Below are 21,111 nucleotides of genomic sequence, written 5' to 3'. Positions count from 1 at the left end.
GGTGAAAGAAGGAGCCCTCCACTGAAAGCCACACTCAGAGCCAACACTGACACTTGATTAGTGTCTGCTAAAAATAGTTCCCTGTGTGGGTGGAAGGAGAGCTCATGAGCACAAACACGAGGACAGGCAGGCATGGGGGGGCTTCGGCTGGAGCAGCAGGTCAGCAGCAGTGGGTCACCGGGTCCATGGTATGGACAGGGACATCTTCACTAGACCAGGTTGCTCCCAGCCCCATTCAACCTGGCCTTGAATGCTTCCAGGGATGGGATATCCACGTGTCACTTACTCTGGGGTGGCCAAAGCACCTTCTCTCCCCCAGACACTGTTGGTGTCTGCCTTCAGGTAACATGCGACAGGACAAGAGGAAACAATTGTGTCGGGGAAGTTTAGAATGCATATTAGGGAAAATTTCTTCGTTGAAAGGATGCCAGACATTGCAACAGGCAGCCCAGAGCAGTGGTCAAGTCACCATTTTTCTTTAGCAGATCCTTCTTTTGCCTCAGATCTACACTTTCCCCAATAGAGCCACGTTTTTACTCAGATTTGCACAACCCAGTCTGTCTGAATTCGAGAAGGGTTTGGATAAGGCACTTGGGCACATTGTGGGACTTTGTGTCCTGTGCATGGCCAGGAGTTGGACTCAGTGATCCTGATGGGTCCCTTCAGCATATTCTATGGGTCAATTCAGCATATTCTGTGCTTCTGTGATTATTTTGCTTCAGCAAACCAGCCCTGTGCCCATGCCAGCAGCTCCCACTGGGCAACTGCTCCCACCACTGGCAAACATGGAGCCACCACCTCCCTTCCTACCCTGTGGGCTGCTCCTGCCACTGAAATATATAGAGCCATCCTCTCTGCTCCCACACTGCACCTGCTTGAGGCAACCATGGCTGATTCATCCTCAAACGCCGTTTCTGGCAAGTTCCGTCCCCGTTGCCGCCATTGCCCTCACGCCACGCCGCCATCTTGGATCCCTAACGCTCCCTGTCAGCCCGCCATCTTCCTCTCCCTCACGCCGCCATCACCAGCGCTGCCAGACCTAATTTAGTTTCAGGGCTACAAGACAGAATTTGTTTTGTTTGTGACAAACTGCTGGTAGCAAATGCCACGTCGGAAACGCTGCGTGGGCGGCAGGCGGCTCCCTCCCTCCCCTCTGCCTGTGCCTCACTGCCCCCCCAGCCGCAGGCTCTGAGGCCATGCTGGCCACAGGCTGGGGTGGTGGAACACAGCAGAAACCACTCTGTTCTCGCCAAACTATTGGTCTAAGGCTTTCTGAGCAGCCCCAGCCATGAGGCTTCATCACAGCAGCGTGGTGGATGCAGCAGGTCTGTGCACCAGCGCAAACCTCCCCGCCAGGGCCGCACCATGTTTTCGAGCTGAAAAAAGGGCAAAAGTGGGGAGTTTTGAGCATGGCTGAGCCCAGCACTGCACAGACCCTGACTGGGACGGGCACCGCTCCAGCTCCCACCTGCTGTTGGACAGCCCAGCCAGGACCGTGTGGCACATGGTGACATTCCCTAATGCCTCCTCCATAACATGGAGACACTGAAAAAGAAAAAGAAAAAAATAGCCTTTTTTCTCATTGCAAACCACAGTTCCAGGTGTCTCATTAAATCAGACCAAAAAAAAAAAAGTATTAGATTTATTGCTATCACGAGGTGCCCATGGGCTCAGCTGCAGCACCCTGCTATCGCTGGGTTCCACCTCCCATGGCAGGAGCCCCACTTCATCCACCTGCTATCATCACAATCCCAAACCCCCAGTGTGGGATCCCTGCTCTTAGCAGCACCTGCAGCCCCCCACCATCTTCGGGGTCCCACTGCCCATGGCAGGGCCACCAGGAGTGGCTGTGCTTCATTTCCTGCCTGGCATGCAGAGTGACCCAAACCCACACTGAGGTGACCCATGGCAGAGCCTCCTGAGCACCATCCCCTCATGGCTAAAAATAGATCCGAGCGGTTAAAAAAAAAAAGCCAACAGAAAAAAAAAGCCAACAGGAAAAAAAAAAGCCAACAGAAAAAAGGAGAACAATGTCTGCTTGACCATCAAAGAGCAACCACAGTCATTTCGAGCAGGAACACCTGAGACGAGGACTTTCGGGTTGTGTTTTCTCTTTCTGCAGCAGATGGGCTCAGTTTTCTCTGAAATAGATTAAATCTCTCCTTGCCTGAGGTAATGGCATGCGAAGCTCCAGTGCTGGAGGCTGCCACCGTTGTGGGCTTCTCGGGGCTGGAAAGGAGCCAGAGGAACAGTGGGTCAGAAGAAAAATTCAATTTCCTTTTGAGCTCGTTACCTGCTTGATTCCTATTTGTACAGAAAGACACAGATCTTGTGGGCTGAAACCTGTGTGCCGGCCCCAGTATTCATCTGAGAACTTGGCAATTCATTGCAGGAGTGGGCTGTGCCGTGAAGGTCACCTCCCAGACCTGGTCTGGGTGAGCAGTGAAGCTCTCCGGACCTTCAAGAGCTGGCAAGACCAGCCCATGGCTCTGTAGGGCACAGTCTTTGCCAATTGTTAAAAAAATGCTGAATTTCTGTGTATTATAAGCGAGGAGATTTGTCAGGGCTGGCATCAAACACCCTGCTCTGTTAGCAGAGGCGGTTTTCAGAAGTCGATATTGAAACAGTGGTAAAAAATGGGGCATTTTGAAGCTGTTGAACGAGCAGTGTTGTGCACAGAGATCAGCCGATATATCCGACAGGCCACACATGAAAGTGTCTGCCTGGTGCCACTGGAAACTTTTTCAGCAGCACCTTAAATCAAACTCATCTAAGCCATCTGCTGCTTAGAGTGATCCTTGGCCAAACTCACTCACAGAGACATCCAGAAACATCAAAGATATTTAAAAGTCTTCATTTGACCTCAGTGCCTTTGAACAAGGGCATGAGACGACAGGACCAAGTGAGAATGGCTCCAAACTGACAGAGGGCAGGGTTAGATTGGACATTGGGAAGAAATTCTTCCTTGTCACAGTGGCAAGGCCCTGGCACAGGCTGCCCAGAGAAGCTGTGGCTGCCCCATAACTGGAAGTGTTCACGGCCAGGTTGGGTGGGGCTTGGAGCAACCTGGGATAGTGGAAGATGTCCCTGCTGATTGCAGTGAATTTTCAGTTTATGTTTGTTGAATTATAGACTCCCACAAGGAGCTGGAAGGGACTTTAAAGCTCATCTCATTCCAGCCATGGAGTCTTTCCCCTCCAGACCAAGAGACATTGTTCCAGATGGGCGTGGATCCTTTGACAGGTTCCATATTTTCATGGCAGGCAGTTTTCTTCTTTTCCCTTTGGCCTCCTCTATTTTACAGCCAAAATGGTTCTTCTGCACACTGGGGATAAATGAAAGATTGAAATTAATTGTCTCATCCAGATCTTTCCTCTTGGGTTATGCATCGCTGGAGGATCTGCTGGCTGAGACAGAATGAAGGGGGACACAGAGAGCCCCACAACCTCTGGTCAGAGCAGGACAGAGCTTTGTCTTGTGGCTCCATTCAGTGAGGCAGCATTTGGGAAGCACTTTTTTGGGGTGGAGGATGGGAAGGCGGATCTTCTTGCTGAACTGAGGAGCAGAACTTCTCTATCCCCTTGGGGGCAGGGAGGGGGAACCCAGAGCAGCTGGACCGAGACTGCAGGATGGCTTTCAGTTCCCACTGAGCCAGGACACCCCTTTTCACCTCTGCCTCCATCTAACAGAACTTTCTCATTTTCAAAAGAGTTGAGGGAACCACTGAAACACAGATACGTGTTGGGGTTCCATTTCTTGCCTCACTGCTCTCTGCCACCCTGCCTGTCCAGCGTGTAATGGAAATTTTACCGCAGGCGCTCGATGAGCAAACAGGAAGCCAGCAGAGAGCGTGGCAGCTCGCTGTGGCCCAGCTCAGCTCAGCTGGGGGACAAGAAAGGCTATAAAAGACAGCACGGGGGTGGCAGGGGGAGGAGAGCAGGCCAGAGGGGCCAGGGCTGCCAGCGGTGCAGGGGACCTGGTCCTGGGTTCACAGGTAAGGCAGGCAGTGCCCTGCACCCTCTTTTTATTCCTTCTGCAAATGATTCCTGACTATTTTTGGAAGTATTTTCCACTTTTCTTGGGGCCAATTGAGAGGATTCTGCCATACTTTATTCTCTGTACAAAACTTACTAAAACTTCACCTTCCTTGGAAAAAACTAATTCTAATTGGCTTTTACCTCTTCTTTTTCATCTTTGCAAGCACACAGGACAAACTTTAAAATCCCCCAAAGCTGCTCAGATTTCCAATGGAGGTATCAGAGAAGGTAAAGCTGGGCAGCGGTTCTGCAGTTCCCTTGCTCCTGTCAGAAAGATTTTTCTTCCTTTTCTCTGAAGGAAATCCAGAGTCCCTCTATTGAATAGTCTTGGCTGTGTGTGGAGTACTCAGAGCTGCATCTGGCTCAGTCCCCACCACAGAAGTGGGAGGTTGTTTGGACCCAAAGAAATCCAGAAAGGAGCTGAAAACAGGTTACAGATTCCTTTCACTGTGATTTTTGTGACAGCTTTCCAGGCTCGCTCACTTCTTGCACGGAGCTTGTCAGTGGGAAAACACTTCCTTTCAGTTTCATACTAAGTTCATTCATTTAGATTGATAAGCTTTTAATAGGTTTTTAATATTCATTTTTCCTTCAACTCCCTGAAAGGAGGCTGTAGTCAGGTGGGGTGGTCCCTTCTCCAAGTAACAAGTGACAGGATGAGAGGAAACAACCTCCAATTGCACCTGGGAAGGGTTTGCGTTGGATATTAGGGAAAACTTCGCCAAAACAGTTGTCCAGCACTGGATCAGGCTGCACAGGGCAGTAGTGGAGTCACCATCTCTGAAGGGATTTAAAAGTGTGGCTGTGGCCTTTGGGGACATGGTTCAGTGATGTTTTTGGCCATGCTGAGGGAATGGTTGGGCTTGGTGATCTCAGAGGGCCCAAATGGTTCTGAGATTCCTTGATTCCCTGGGAGCATGCAGGGCAATGTGAGGATGTTTGGGTGGGTCCCACAGGCAACCCCACCATAAAAACAGAGCCAAGGGGCTGCTTCTTTGTTGTCTCCAAATTCTTCAGAGGTTGGGAGACCTGGGCAAGCACACGGTGTGAGGCACGAGGCACAAGGCACAAGGCAGGGGGTTTGGCAGCTGCCCCAGCGAGGGGCACCTCGAGGACTGTCTAACCTGAGAATGGTGAAACATCAGGGTCAATCTCAGGTTCGTCAGCCCACGAGATGCCTTCTCCAGAGCAGGACGGGCAGCACTGACCCCCACCAGCCCCACGGCTGCCACCTCCACCCAGCTCATGGAGAAACACAGCAGGGAGACACCAGAGCTTCATCTGCACCCTGGCACGGCTGTTTGTGAGGCTGGGCAAGGACCAAAGTGGGTGTGAGCCCCCAAGGAGCAAAGGGAGGAAAGTGGCTGGCAAATCCCACCTGTCCCTCAGGAGAAGCTGCTGGAAGCTCGGCCACACCTCAGTGCTGGAGCTGCCAGGGCCGGCGATGCAGCCGCTGCCGCGTGTGAGCTGCTGCTCATGTGACAGGAGGCTCCGAGCATCAAAAGCACCTAATTAGGAACCTCTCCGACTCCCTCCCGGATCTGTGCCTCTGTGTGCAGCCAGCGCAGCCCAGGGGTAGGTTTGGCATCCCTGAAAGCATCATTAACACTTCGCTCCTCACATTCCTGACTAGAGGAGGAGAGAGTGACAGCCCTAAAAGTGACGATAATGAATCCCCAGGCAGTGCACAGGGCCCATCAGCGCTGGATTTGTCAGTAATTTATGAAGGGAGCAGAGAAAAAAAGAGTATTTTTAATTTTTCAAGTTGAACTTCCTAAATAAAACACAAGTCCAAGATACACTTGTCAGAATCGTTGTCTTTGCTACAATTCAATGACTAATGCTAAAGGCAAATGGTGTAAAACATGACCAGCCACAGAGCAGGCCACGGGGGCAGGGGCTGAGCTGAGCTGCCTCTCTCTGCGCCTGCTCCTGGCCGTGCCTGTGGCAGTGCAGGAGCGGAAATCTCTGCCCAGAGCCACGGGCTCACTCTTCTGAGACAAGGTGGCCCCCAAAGCCTCCTGAGTGATGCTCTGGGCACAGCCCCTCCTGCTGCATCTCTCCCTACTGCAGCCCCTGGCCCCTCCAAGCGCTGCTTCCGCAGGGCAGCCCAGGAGATGGGCTAGGAAGAATTTTTCAGAGACAGCCCAACCCCACATGCAGGGGAGGAGACAAAATTGCTGAGCTGGACCCCCTGGACCCACCAAGTCCTAGCACAACTTCAAGAAGATTTAAAATCATGCTGGGAGCCCCCATGAGCAGCCAGGCAGCACAGGGGAGGCAACTCCATTCCCCATGCTGGCATCCAGTCTCTGCTGGAGCTGCTTTCATCTCCTGATGGGATTTTGGGGTCTCATTGCCCTGAGCCCCCAGCAGGTGTGGGGATGCCCTGGGAGCTGCAGGCAGCATTCCTGGCAATGCAGCAGGGCCAGGCCCAGCACTGGTAACGGGATAGGGGACAACACGGGATCAGGCATGGGGCACAGGGAGAAAAGCAGCCTCAGGCGAAGCACTGGAAATGAGAGAGGATCTCGATGATTCAGCGAAGAAAAGGACTTTAAAAGCTCACAAAGCCAGCAAGGAGGCAGCTGCTCCCCCTTCCTGCCCACCCAGTGCTTGCTCTGCTGCTGCTGGGAGTTATTCTGCAGCTGGGGGGGGTGAGGGCCCCCCTGGCCTACCACCTCCACAAACCTTTTGAGCCCTTTGCTGTGACCCTCAGAACTCTGCAGAGCCCTTGTTTTCCATGTGGTTCTTGCCACGGAGGAGGATGGGAGGGGTTCTTGCCATTCATCCAAGTTCTACATAATGTGTGCTGGTTTGCTTTTTCCCCTTCTCTTAAGTTTGTTCCTCAGGAGGGAATTTTAATTTTAGAGACAGAAGTGCTTCTGCAAGGTGAAGGAAGCAATTGCTGAGCTCTGAGGGGCAGGCAATGGAGGCTCCGGCAGGGAGGCAGGGAAAGGCAAATGAATCCCTCCCATGGCTCCCATGGCTCCCAGATGCACCCCCAGGTGTGTGTCTGTGCTAGGATCAGGCCGGGAGAAGAACATGTCTTTGTGCTGTGTCAAATTGTGCTCCAGAAGCGCATTTTGCTTCTGCAGTGAAGTTTTCATCTGTGTGATAGCAGCAGAGGGATCCCTGGGAGGAGCCGGGGCTGCCTTCACCAAACAACCGCCCAAGGAGCCATCGGGAAAACTTTCCCTGCGACGTGAAACGCTGCAGAGCTCGGGGCCAAGCCCTGCACACAGGTGTGTGCCCGGTGTGCCCCTCTGCCATGGGCACATCTGGCCCCGAGAGAAGCGGGGGTTCCATGCGGTGCCCAGGAGCAGCACCCGGAGCAATGGGGGAGTGCAGGGCTTGGCTGGCGGGTCCTGCCGCAGCCCCAGGCTCCCCGTCACACACAGAGGGTCTGTGGTGCACACTCATGAACTCACACTCACCTCCCACACCCTCAGCTCCCCCTCACCTCTCCAACACACCGAAAACGCCCCTGAACACATCTGTGCCCGCTTGCACACACACCCCCGCACGCCCCACACCCCCACAGCCCCCAAAACACTCCCCCGGCCTCGCCCCACGTACCCCCCGGACCCACATGCCCATGAACCCCCCCTGACAGGCTCTCCCCCTGACAGGCTCTCCCCCAGCCACGTCCCCCCCAGCCTGTCCCCCCAGCCTGTCCCCTCCCGGCCCGTGTCCCCCCCGCTCTCCCCCCGTTCAGCACCGCGGACAGATCTCGGCCCCGCTCCCATCACGTGGCTCCCCCGCCCGTATAAAGCGCGGGGCCGGAGCGCGCGTCCTGCGGGAGGCGCGGAGCCGGCGGAGCGCCCGAGAGCGGTGAGACGCGCACGGGGACCGGGACGGCCACCGCCACCCCCGGCACAAGGAGGGGGATCCCGAGCTCGGGGGCGCCTGGTCCCGGGGGGAGGAGGGAGGGTCCTGTCCCGGGGTGCAGGGGTGTCCCCTCGTGGGGGTCCCAGGTCCTGGAGGGTCCCGTCCCGGCTGCCGAGGGTGTCTCATGCTCAGGGGGAGCCCCATCCAGGGGTAGGGGGGGATCCCAGCCCACGGAGGGTCCCGTCCCCAGAAAGGTCCTGTCCCAGGGACGAGGGGTGGGATTCCCATCGGCGGGGGTAGGGATACCGTCCCGGGGGGTTTCATCCCTAGAGGATTTCATCCCTGGGGAGGGGGTCCCCAACGGGGTGAAGCCCCTCGAGTGACCCCTGACCGCAGCGGGGGGGATGTGGGGGTCCGGGGTGGGGGGGGGCTGCTCTTGCAGGCTTCTGGCCCCGGAGTGGCTGCGATGCGGGTCAGGATGATTTCAGCTGCCTCCGTCCTCGTCCTGCTCTTCCTGCCCTCGGAGACCTGCTCCCCGCTGCAGTGGCCCCGGGGTCCGTCCCGCAGGCTGACCCTGGCCCCCCAGCTCACCTGGGAGTCCTGGATGGGAGCCCCGAGAGCCCCCGTCCCCGCCACCGATGCCCTGCCCCAAAGACTGTGCCTGTTCCACGGGGCAGAGCTCGCCCCGGCCCCCCGAGCCCGGCGGGCGCTGCAAACCGGCAAGAGGCGAGACGGAAAACCCAACTCGCTGGATCTCACCTTCCACCTCCTGCGCGAGTTCCTGGAAATGTCCCGGGAGGAGAGACTGGCCCAGAAGGCGCTCAGCAATAAGCTCTTGCTGCAGAGTATAGGGAAATGAGGGAGGGTCGCTGGAGGTGGGGGAATGAAGGAGACCGACCCCGTAACAAGACACCACAGCGGAGCGGAGAAACTGGGGGGATGCTGTGGGCTGCAGCCGTGCCCCGGGAGTCCCCGCCTTGCCTGGCAGTGCTGCTGTCACTGCGTCCCGCGTGTCACTGTTGTGCATTAAAGTCACAGTCGTACCTGCCCTGCTGCTGTGCTCTTATGCTTTCCTGCTGTCATAAACCTGTGGACCTGATCCAGGTCTCCCCAAAAACACCAGAGCAATCCCAGATGCTTCCTTGGGTGAGAAAAAATATCTCCATAAAGAGCTCTGAATGATGCAGGTAGTGCAACCCCGGCTGGAAGCTGCACCCTGAGACCCAGCCAGGGCTTCTCCAGTGCCCCTGCGAATGGCTCCAAAAGCTGCTGCTTCCCAACTTCACAGCAAGTCTGCACCTTTTTGTGTCACAGCTGGGGATTTGGGACAAGGTTTAGTGACGCTTGATCTTGGCGGTTCGTGGAGAAAGGTGAGCATCTGTGTAAGATATTGGCAGCAAGGGCATTGCAGCCCCCCCAGAGGCCCCCTCCCTTCCAAGCTGTGTCCTCTCTGGGGCATGGAGCCCCCCGTCAGCTCAGTCCCACTCCTGCAATCACAGCCCCAAGCTTGGAGCAGCCATTCCCACCCCAGGCTGTGCACAGTCCACTGCCAGGCTTGACAGGGCTGAGCTGGGTTTGGGAAGGCTCCCAGGCACTGACAGTCGTGGTGGAAGGAGGAAAATTGTCCCAGGGCCCTGCACTCTGCAGACCAGGGAAGGGGTCAATATCCTTCCCCCAGGCCAGCTTGGCCATCCCAGGCTTGGGTGATTGACTGGGGTGGGCACAGGGCTGGACAGGACCTCTGGCACCCTGGGGACATCAGAGGGGACAGTGAGGGAGCAGACTTGTGGGGTTGGGACAGAAATCACGGTAAAGATCAGACTGTGCTAAGACAGGAGTGCAGGAAGTGGTGAGGAGCATGTGCCTGAGTTGAGCAGCTTGGTCTCAGCTTTGAACCCAACCTGGCCTGACCCTGCACTCCATTCCTGCCTCTCCTGAGGGGCTGCTCGGTCCCAGCAGCTTTTGGTGTTGCCAGGGCAACATGAGCCATGGGCAGGGACACCTCCCTCTAGATCAGGCTGCTTAAAGCCCTGTCCAACCTGACAACCTCAAATTAAACCCCAATTTTATGCTCGCCTCCATCAAATGCAGAACCTTTCCAAAATGAACAATCCCAGGGTCAGAACAGCCGCTGGTGGCACCTGCAGCAGGGACAGCCCCACAGTCACCACAGGCTTGGGAGCAAGACAGATTTGTGCTGCCTTGGTCCCCACCTTGGCTTGGATCAGTCTTGTAGCTCCTTCAGCACATCTTCCACTCATCTTGGTTCTCTCCATCAGCAACAGCAGGAGCAAACCCAGTGTCAATAACCTGAGTTTCTCCAGAAAAGGCTGTTTTTACTGCAGGGACAGCTCCTGTTGCCTCCCTCAGCCCTGCATACAATTCCCACCCCACCAACAACTCTAACCTGCATTTGTACCCCAAATACCTGCCAGGGTCCAGCATCACATAAAGGAAGATCTTTGGACTTCCAGGCTCCAAACCAGCCCAGACCCCACGGTGGGTACAGGAGGGGTACAGGGGAGTGGCTACAGTTCCTGCCCCAGAGACCCTGCACCCAGTGCCCATCCCAGGGATGGGTGACCTCTCCCACCTCCCACTTCCCAGCCAGCCCCACCCTGTCCCACAGCCCCTCCCTCTTGCGCAAATAAACAAAGAAACATCGGATGGGCATTTCTGCATTGAAAACATTTATTTTACAACAGTGGTTTCCGATAACTTAGCAATCTTTATTTTAGTTTATATTCGGACATACAAGACACAAATTACCATGCTAAAACAGAAAATAATTCCTTCTGCCGTCGCCGCGGGTATGTACAGGAGCTCAGTAGTATCGAGTGTTACAATCCACGAAGTTCAGACAGCCACGTCTACTTACAGACAACTCAAAGTATGGTCCTTTAGTAACATAACAAAATAGATATATGTCTATATTATAATTGCTTCTCAGATGCATTTATACTTCGATTGTGGTGGGTTTGGTTTGGGGTTTTTTTTACTATTTTTTTTTCTTTTTTTAAAGATGGGCTCCCTCTATCCCCCACCCCCGCCTGAGTTGAAGTGCAGTGCAAATGCAGGCGAGTCTCTCCCGGCATCCTCAGCTCCCTCTGGCTCCATAAAGGGGCCAGGAAACCAAACCCCATGAGGAATTACACAGTTCAGGGCCTTGCTCACATGCAAAATAAACATAAACCGCCTGGGATGTCAGCAGTGACACCAACCAACCCATCCACAGCCTGCCCCAGCAAGGCAGGCAACGGTGGGATGAGAGGGAGGAAGGAATGACAGCGATCAGCTCAGCATCCAGCATGGAAACAGCACGTTTGGAATTGGCAAACCTGGAGTTCATCAGTCATGATGGTCACAAACAGAACTTCAGTGGTGCCAGCAGTAAAAATCTCCCCAATATTCCCCCATTTCTGCCATGAAGGAACCCCTGGTGTGCTGCGTGTCAGGAACAGCCCCTGGCAGGAACAGCCTGAGGAGGAGGAGGGCGATGGTGACTCTATCCAGCATGGCTAGAGGGGACATGGTGGGACTCACATGTGCATCAGCCACAACCATTGTGCCTTCACATGGATCACTGCCAGCTTCAGGAGTAGGAATTTCAGTAACTCCAAGTCCTTATGGAACCCACCTGCAAGAGGAGGGACAGCACCTGGCCGTGCAAACCCCATGCTGCTCATGTGGGAACTCCCCGAGCAGGGTGTGGGGAGCAGGAGAAGCATCTTCTCCTGCTCCTAGGACCCATTTATTTATACAACAGGCTCCTTCACCATGTCCTCACCAGTCCCTCAACCCCACAGGTCGGGTTTGGGTTTTCCTGCAGCTGAGAGCAAAGAAGCACAAATTTGTGGCCACACAAAACTCACACCTTCCCCCTGTCTGGCTGAGTTCAGAGCACTACTTGGAGCCAAATCTCACGTTTTTACCACCAAAGAAAAACCCAAGGTGCACACCTGTTGTATAAATATATACATATGTGCATATATACATACATACACACACGTGATGCTGCAGCCCACGCCCTCAGCACAGGGTGGACCTTGCTCTGTGAGCTCACCCAGCCCCATTCTGGGGAGTCCAATGTGGTGAAAACTAGGGGAAAACCCCAAATCCATGTGTTCTATCACAGCTTCAGTGATGAGCACATTAACCACATCTAAACACCCCATGTGCCAGTTGCAGAAGTTCCAGTCACTCCAGAGCTGCCTCTGTGCCCTCTGCCAGCTCTCCCTTCTCTCCTCCTAAGGAAAGCTGGAGCAGGCAGAGCTCTGTTCTATCCAGAGGAGCTGGGACAAGGGGCAGCTCATGGAATTCAAGTAGATTGTTCAATTTTTGGAATGGTTTGACAAGCAACCGCTCACAGACTGCAAGAGAACACCCACAGGGCTGGGAGAGGGAGCAGAGAAGACAACGGCACTCGGGAATGAACAGCCAGTTTATATAAGAGCTTCCTCTATACATATACATACATATATATATATAACCACTAGAAATTCCCAGCATCTATCCTTTTAACACCAAAATGAACTGTGCATGTAACATTGGCATAATGAAAGTTCATCTTCCAGATTTCTGGCATTTGGCTTGTGCAAACATCAGACAGCCAGCTTCCCTCCCGCGGTTTCTCCTCGTAAAGGAAGTGTCTTCTTGGAAGAACACAGGAATTGCAGTCTTGCTGAGTCCCAGACAGTCCCAGAAAGCCTCCAAAGGCAGCTCGTGGAGGGGACCATGGATCTTGCAGGAGCTGAACACTGACAAATTTCCTGCCACCTGGTGAGCTACTGGCTACGATTCTTTCGAGAGATTTTAAGCAGCTGTTGGTGCAATGAGACACTACAAACTAGATGATCTCCACTAAGAATACAGAGAAGCAGCACCAGATGCTGAAGCATGTGAAGTTTATATCGACCTGACACTATAAACTATAACTGGGGGTTCAGTGCTCCAAGATTAATGCATTTAAACACCATTTGGAATTACTGACACGAGGTGGGGACTGCAAACTGCCCAGACCACCCTGCCAGAGTGACCTGTTAAACATGATGCCAAGATACAGGTGCACTGGGTACAAAAAAACCTGCAGCATAAATTTCCTATATTATCCAGAACTTGGCAAAAAGATCAAAGGGCACCAGAGGAAGGGCACAAAGTAGTTGAGAGAAGCAGGTGCCTCTCTCAAGGAGTGGTACAAATGCTCTGGAGCAGCCCCTCAGAGTGCACAGGTGTCCCTCCCACACCACTAAACTGCCTCACAGATGGGACAGGAATAGTTTTTCTGTCAGGCTCCTGCCCTGGTTACACCTGTGTGAGGTGTTTACAGGCTGACAGGAAGAGTTTGGAGAGCTGCACTCCCCCGACCACAGCCTTGCTGCAGGACTGAGTGTTTCTGTGCCATGCCCAAGCCCTCCTCCTCTGTTCTGCCCCTCCAAACCTCCAAGAGGATCCTACTTTAATAACACTAGGAGTGCTAATATCTAAAGCAGTTTTAAAAGACTACAAATATAAAAAGAAGACTAAAAAGGGACCATGGCTCTAAAACATCACTGCATGGGACCAGCAAAAACCGACACCCTATGGGATGCCATGAGGTCTTACATAAATTTATATACAGATAAATATTTAAGAATTTCCTACAAATATCACTAACAAAATGAGACTGGCATTTAAGGGGTGCAATGCCCCTTCAGTACAGTGCGTTTAGGATGTTCCCATCCTAGGGAGGATGGGCAGGACAGATCCAGCACCTCCTTTTCCAGCAGCTCCATGTGCCAGGAGGGACAGCTGGCACCTGAGTGCTCTCAGCAGCAGCTTTCCCTCCTCACCTAAGCTAGGAATGGCTCTCCATGCAACACAGGGATAAATCAGTATCCTGAACACCAAACTCTCCAGCTGGGATTCGCCCTTAGCTACAAGTGCTAAGGAAATCAGCGCTGGAGAGTTTGGAGGAGCTGGATGGAGGCGGCCGAACACTGGAATGGAGGACTCAGGCAACTTGTACAAATGATACAACTTTAAAGAAAGAAAGAAATAAATAAAATCCAAGCTCAAGTTTTAATTCTGGCAAAACACTGGACTGAGATGGACAGTGGTAAGGTTTGATTTTGGAGGGAAACATTCTGCACTAAGCCAGGTCAGGCTGCAGCACTGGGATGCTGCGACTCCCCTTGACCAAGCTCAGAATTCCTGAGCTTCTCTGCCAGATTTAAACCATTATTCCCAGCTTTGCATTTACTAGGATTCTACTTGGCCATTATGAAGTGCAACTCGTGTTAGAGCCCAGGGTACCCTTGCACCTTCCCTCCAAGAGGGGAAAAGTGGGCATTAATGTACCTATGTGCCATGACACGGTTTTGGCTTCAAAGAAGGAATGTTTAAATCACTTCCTTACTTAGTTCAAGAAGAACTTCACTAATACACAACGATCCCAAACTCAGAGATTAAGCAGTAACATGGGCAAACTTGAAAGAGCTTCCAAAAACATGAATATTCCTCTAGAATTATGTTTTCCCATCATTCCCTGTAAGTGAGATCTCGGAACGGTTTCCCTTGGAGCATCTAACATCACTCTGGCATGTAACAGAGTAATTTCCTATTCACACACCACCCACAGACAGAACCAAGAGGAAAGCAGTCTCTCTCCAAACTCATCCCTTGCTAAGCAAAGATCTAAAACTGCAAACTTATCCTGGATGTCATCTTTCCCCACAGATAACTGTTCTGCCTCTGGTCCTCATGTGCTGCCCACACTTCAGTTCCCTTATCAGGAGCCTGCAGAGTGACTCCAGGTGTGTCACACACCTCCCTGGAGCCACAACTTCCCACCAGCCTCTCTACTTCTCTGGAAACAGCCCAGAGAGGGTAAGAAACAAGAGCATTATTCCAGATTAACAGTGACAACCAGCCCCCAGCAGTGGGGGCAAAGCTGCTCTGCAGCAGAGCAACACCCAACCACCATCTCTGTATTATCCACTGAGATGAACACAGGGAATGGAACAGCTCCCAGGGAAGAGCCCCTCCCTCATTCACTGACTTGCCCTGATCAGCCACACTCATTTACAAAGCCAAAAAACCTCAATACCTTTTTTTTTTTTTTACTAAGAACACAATTTGCAGATACAGGCAATTTTAACCAGTGAATGTGGAGAGGACAAAGTCTGCACATGCCCCACCATATTCCAGAGTGCAATTTTACACCAAGAACAGGCTTCAGGCAAAATCTACTGGACAGACAAAATTATATTGGGTTCAAGCCTAAAAATGGCTTTTTGTTCCAAGGGGTCAAAGAAAGACATTAACTAAATAAGGACCTCAAGCCAAATCATACACAAATGTCCTCAAGACCATCCAAGTCAGGAAAAGATAAAAGTATCTTGCACTAAACCACCACATTTCAGGTCTGTAAGGAACTATGGGCAAAGAAGAAATGACTTAAGGAGTGTGCTGCTGAAATTGAGCCATTAATTAAAAGGAACAGATTTTTTGGGGAATTTTGGGGGCTGGATATGGTACTAAAATCATGCTGATCTGCAGCAAGCTCCCATGCAGGCAAATATGTGCTTGTACCAACAGCCACAGCAAAGTCTGGGTGTGCAAACACTCCTCACTGAGCACTGAGACCTTGGGGAGAACATGTTCTCCTAGCCAGCACGTTTAACATGGTTTCATGGCAGATTTCATGTTGCTCATGCAAAGACAGCAGGAAAATATATTCAGAATAGTTCTCTGGGTCCCTGCCCTTGCCTGGCAGTCTTTGTGCAGACCAGGGGATCTCTACCCTGCTTCAAAGCACCACCTGGAGCTGGTGAGGGAGCAGCAGACACGGGGCGAAGGTGCCAACAGCCCCTCCACAGAAAGAGGGGAAAACAGATCAGGGGGATGGGGGTACAAGGGCCAGTAGAGGCATTGTGATATAAAACCGTAACCATTCAAATTAACGAGGCCGTAATTACCCACTGAAAGTGCCAAGTGTGGGTTTTCTGGAGCTGTTCTAGATCTGACTCTGGATCACCTAAACAGGACTATTGACAACAATATACACCAGTAATTCAGCAGCTGCCTAAAATGCCTTTTTAACAGTTAAACTTCAGTAAACCACAGTTTCTAGAACAGAATTCGGACTTGATTTGGTTTCAAAATAGTACAGGAAACCTTTCAGTGGTTTCCACATAGTTGTTCCAAAGAAAAGAGAAACAATGGTGTAAACAAATCTAAATGCAAGACAATGTGCAAATTATACAATATAAACACAAAGAATGGTGGTTTGTTCTTTAAAACCCATTTAAGTACTCCACAAAGATGTTCATTAAATTAAAGGGTTAGTGTATTATAAAAGCTTTTAAAAAAGATATGTAATACCCCATTTGCCTATTAAAGTCTCAAATTATTAGAACAAATTTTTAAACATCAATTGTTTTTAAACATTTCTGCTGTTGCCTACTGTCTGCATTTTACCATTTGCTCAGTGAGAGCCAGTTAACCAGTTTCACTTTAAGATTCTCATGCATTCAGAAACAAAGCTGCACTATTTGGTCTTTAGCATTACAGGAAAACAACGGAACTCAAATCAAAACAGAATTGTGCTTGGAGTTAAAATCCCACTGCCACCACCACAGGAGCCCATTCCCAGTTGGTTTTGGTTCCATTGTCATTGGAGATCGCCTCATACACAATGAGCTGTTCAATTTACTGTTCAAAGATTGGCAACTCTCCCTTTTTATTTTTCAAGGTAGATTTATTTAAGCTGAAAACCAGCATTAGAGAGGACTCCAGCTCTGCAGGACTGGCATTTTTTGGTTCTTGGCTTTGTAAACTTGCTTAGATAATAATGCAGGAATAGAAGGAGGAATGAAAGAATTGGTTTGTTGCACTCAAATGAAAATCCTCAACTTCTAAAGGTCTTCAACAGCTCAGCTGTACAGAAGAACAGTGGCTTCTGTGACACTTTTTAAATCTCATTTTTAGGCCAGTACTGCTGCTTAAAATGCAGAATGTCTCCACCGCACTGATATTGTGACAACTCAATACATTACACCACAGACATTTAACATAACTCCATACATGCTATAAAAAAAACAAAAAAACAAAACAAAACAGGAGAAAAAAAAAAAAAAAGAAAGGAAACAAATAAGACCGTAGCTAAACTGCTTTAAATACTGCATGCTACAGCACTTCACGTATCGTCGAGATACGACACTGAAAGGTGACAAAAGGCTGAAGGGATTACAAAATATTTTCGGCAGGTTGGAAAGCTGCCCTCTTACTGTGGCAGAATTATTCCCCCTCCCCATTCTCTACTTCTAATGTTCATGATTCTAGTGTTGAGTTGGCCATGTATTTTTTTTTTATCCATTCTAATGACAGTGTTTCCTTAACTTAATTAAATCCATCAGTGTGGTAGCTGGGGTGAGAGTCAGCTGTGAGCTGGGTTGTCTCTGTGGCTGATGCTGGCTGTATCACAATAGGTGCGTCTGAGGCCTCTGAAAAGTGAAGACAAAGGGCTTAGCACACCAAGGAACAAACACAGCACTCTATGTTTTGGTAATCACATCTCCCTACAACCCTCTGATAACACCATTTTATTATTTATCATTTACCATTTAGGAGCATGATATTAATTCCCTGATTTTCAGCGTGCACACAACAGCGTCACCTCAACTCTACATGTGGAATGTTTATTACCATTTCCTTTTTCCTGTAAAAGCTGCTGATCCTCACCCACCGTTCAGCAGTGCCCATTAAAAATATCATCAGAGCACACACAAGGCTCTACAATATTTTAAATTATTGGTTCAATCCTGCAGAAATAGCTTCACAAACAGTATTAGAGCTACAAGGGTAGCAGGGCCACTTCCTCTACACCTGACACAATTAAAGCCGCCTTGACACCCCAACCTTTGGGTACAAGAGCCCCTTGCTGCAATCCCACATGGCTGGTCCATATGTTACCCCAGGATGTGGAAGGAACACAATGATGGTCATTGAGTGCTCTGAAGCTGATCCCAGCTAGGTTCAGTGAAGACCCTCCAGGTGTTTTTAGCAACTTTATCTCTGGTGTCAGCATCACCCATGTAACTTGTGGCACAAACATTCCCTGCTCATCATCCACACCCCAGGACCTTATTTTTTCTCAACCAGCTCACTGAGCACTCCAGCAGGGACTGATGTTCATTCTAGAGAGCTCACAGCATTTTCACCTACCCCTTTCATCTGACTGCAACTGTGCCTCCAAGTCCTCTGGAGAGACGTAGAATTCCTGCTCTTCGCCTTCGGGAGGTTTCGGTTTACACTTCCCACAGCAACAATTACAGCAGCAGCACAGACAGCAGCAGCAGTAGCAGCCTGTGATGAGCCCACAGAACACAAACAAGGCCTGCAGAGGACAGAAAACACAGAAATAGTCATAACCTGTGTCTACTGTGCCATGACCACAGAGTTTGTGAGACTTGGATACAGAATCAGAGAGCAAAACCACAGCAGTCCAGAGACAGAACTTAGCTACAGCTTTGTACTTTATCACTGAGAAATACTTCAAATTATGTGCAAAAGTGGCTATGGTTGTCCACATTTTACACCGAGGTGAATACTGCCAGCCTGGTTTGCTTGAGTAATTTCTACCATTTAAGTTAAGTGGACTATTTTGCTGCATCTGGAAGAAGGTACAGGTCTAATAAGCACATCTGTACTAAAATCCAGGGGTACAACAGTTCAGGACAGGCTGTAACTTGCATAAATAACCCTGGAAATGACTGAGCTGTAACAGCTGATGCACAGGCCATGATGTACCTACAGCAGGGACTTGGAGCGGCCCAAGGCTGTGGGCATGGCTGAGGATTGATGCTCCCAGCATGTGAGCAGGGCAGCTCCATACAAGCCAGGCCTGCCAGGTGCTTATCACAGTGACAATGGGCTAAATTAAAGTCTTCCTATAGGTCACTGTGCAATTGTTTGAAAAAAATAATCTTACAGATAGCAAACCAGCATGGTGATATAATTATTGTCTTCCTTAGGGGATCAAGAGATGCAGGCAATGCTGGCAAAGGGTAGAAAAATGGACCCATGCAAGGAAATGCAAGGAGATTTTCTGTAAGCCAAAGTTCACAGTCAGGACTCATTCTGCAAAAATATTGACCAGATATTATCAGAGAATACACCCCAAATTCTTATCTCTTTTAAATCCACTAGAAGAATCCAAGCTTCAATTAGTAACCCAGGTCTTGCTTATTAGACCTGTCTCACTAGAAGTTCCTAGAAAAATACTCCTGAACTCAAGATCACGATACAGTAAGAGAAGTTTAATTAACCCAGTGTCATAAATTCCTCAATTTTCAAAGATAAAACCAAGAACAATTATCAAATGGAGCTCTCTAAGAGTTTCCAATACCAATCCAGAATAACTCCTGTGCCCTTTTATTTACCTTTGCCCACCAGCTGGACAGCACGAAGTATGTGTTCACATTTTCTTCACCAAACTGCTCTGCTACATAGAGCCCCAGAGACCCATACTTATCGTAAATGTTCCGCTTTGTGGCATCCGTCAATATTGCGTGGGCATTATTGATCTCTTTAAATTTTTCTGCTGCCTCTGGATTATCAGGGTTTTTATCAGGATGATATTTCAATGCCAGTTTCCTGCAGAAAGAAAAAAGATAATAAAACCTGGGGTTTGGGTCCCTGCTTTTTTGATTCATTTTTTTTCTAATTCTGTAGCCTGCCACTCAAGGGAGACTTTTAAGTTGCATCTGTTTTCCTTCATCTGTGATTCAACTTCCCTGATGATTCTTCCTTAGATGATAATAAAAGGCTACAGCAGTGTCTAGCTTAGTTCACAGGACTGACTTCAGACTGTTGGATTTGACCCTCAGAAATCCAATGGAAAAAAAAATAAGAGACACTGAATAAAAAAAGGTTTGGGTTTTTTTATCCTCAGCTCCAGCAATTTCCATCAGTAAGTTTTGCTCCTGCTACAGAAAAGACACACCACAAGTCTAAGGTATAGCACCGAAGAGTAAATAAAAGCAAGTTGCCACAGCTGCTTGAAGAGTGCCTGAACTGCTGCTTCTGCAGTGTCTGAACACAAAAATAGAACACACCATCACTTGTGGTTAATTCACCAATTCCTGTGCAGGAACAAAGTACTTTTCAGTTCAAGCTTTGCTAGAATAGAAAACACTTCTGAGTTTCGAGACATCAGGAAGTCACAATGTACCCCCTCCTAATCAGGCCAGATCTCTTACAAATAACAAAAAAATCAGATAAAGCATTGATAAATGTGCTAGTTCTCACATGGCCCAGGCTATTTACAGACACCAGTAGAAATAACTGGCTAAACACCTCCTTATGCAGAGAAAATACGTGCTCCTGAGTAGAAAAATGACACAGAGCCACATGCTGGCAGTTCTCCTGCACCACAAAAGGTACTTGTCCTCCTAGAGAAAATGACCACAAAGTCACGTATATGAGAAGGACAGGAGGAGTCTGCAGACAATTACATGTCAGCTTTGCAGTGGGGAAACGTTTAGACAAACATAAAACAAAGATGTGTGCAAGCACTTGGATGTGCCTGCAAGTATCTCAGAGCATTTAGAAACCAGCCTGAGTGTGCCCCTGGGACACTCCAGTGTGCCTGATGCTGCTCCAGTAAATCACGTCCACAGCTGCCACTTGTGCCCCAGCCTCAGTGAGGGCTGAAATAATCACAGCAAGTTTTATAAACCTGGAAAGGACTTAGTCAGGCTGCAATAATCAAATATTTCTATTTCCCATTTCCTACATGTACACAAACCCCACAGCCCCAGGCCAGCAAAGGACTGAACATGATGAAGGAGCAGCATAGGAAATAAGATCAGCTGAAGGTTCAGGGAAGTGTGAAGCAGCTACATTTCACCCCAGGATCTTGTAGTGTTGTTCCTCCGAAGGAAAAACTCACAGTATTTTCCCCAGGAAAGTAAAATTATTTTCCAGTTGCTTGAAGATAACCTATTCAAATTTCCACTTAAAGCTTTTAGGAAGATAAAGCTAATTTTTGAGAATCTGTGGACCTGGCTTATTCCTAGACTTCACCATGTAGTTGCCATCATGTAACTTTGGAAGGGAAAAAGCCTTGGTAAAAGTTAGAGACTAAAGGAAAACAAATTTGACAATGAGTATCCTCATGGAAAGATGATGCTGACCCCTAGTGTAATCCAAACACATTGCCACTGAGCACAGCAGCAATTGCCTTTAAGCAGATTTACGGGAA

The 21,111-nt window shown here is 49.9% G+C and overlaps 2 protein-coding genes across 3 annotated transcripts in view; one reads left to right on the top strand and one right to left on the bottom strand.

The window, feature by feature from the left end:
* Window positions 1-132: 132 nt before the first annotated feature.
* LOC118694561 (uncharacterized) lies at window positions 133-8,916 on the top strand. The gene is made up of 3 exons (XM_036395697.2): window positions 133-188; window positions 7,670-7,871; window positions 8,311-8,916. The coding sequence occupies exons 1-3, from the start codon at window positions 133-135 to the stop codon at window positions 8,725-8,727; spliced, it is 675 nt and encodes a 224-aa protein (XP_036251590.2). The 3' UTR covers window positions 8,728-8,916.
* A 1,619-nt stretch (window positions 8,917-10,535) lies between these two features.
* DNAJC5 (DnaJ heat shock protein family (Hsp40) member C5) overlaps window positions 10,536-21,111 on the bottom strand; it is a 30,823-nt gene continuing 20,247 nt past the window's right edge. For both annotated transcript variants that reach the window (XM_036395451.2, XM_036395452.1), the window contains exons 4-6: window positions 19,289-19,502; window positions 18,072-18,243; window positions 10,536-17,350 (exon numbers count right to left, since the gene is read on the bottom strand). In XM_036395451.2, coding sequence (XP_036251344.1) covers window positions 17,247-17,350; window positions 18,072-18,243; window positions 19,289-19,502 — 490 coding nt within the window. In that variant the 3' untranslated portion in view covers window positions 10,536-17,246. The remainder of the gene's footprint in view (window positions 17,351-18,071; window positions 18,244-19,288; window positions 19,503-21,111) is intronic.

The sequence above is a fragment of the Molothrus ater genome, chromosome 17, assembly GCF_012460135.2.
Source record: "Molothrus ater isolate BHLD 08-10-18 breed brown headed cowbird chromosome 17, BPBGC_Mater_1.1, whole genome shotgun sequence".
NCBI lineage: Eukaryota > Metazoa > Chordata > Aves > Passeriformes > Icteridae > Molothrus > Molothrus ater.
This window is presented reverse-complemented; position numbering and strand designations above follow the sequence as displayed.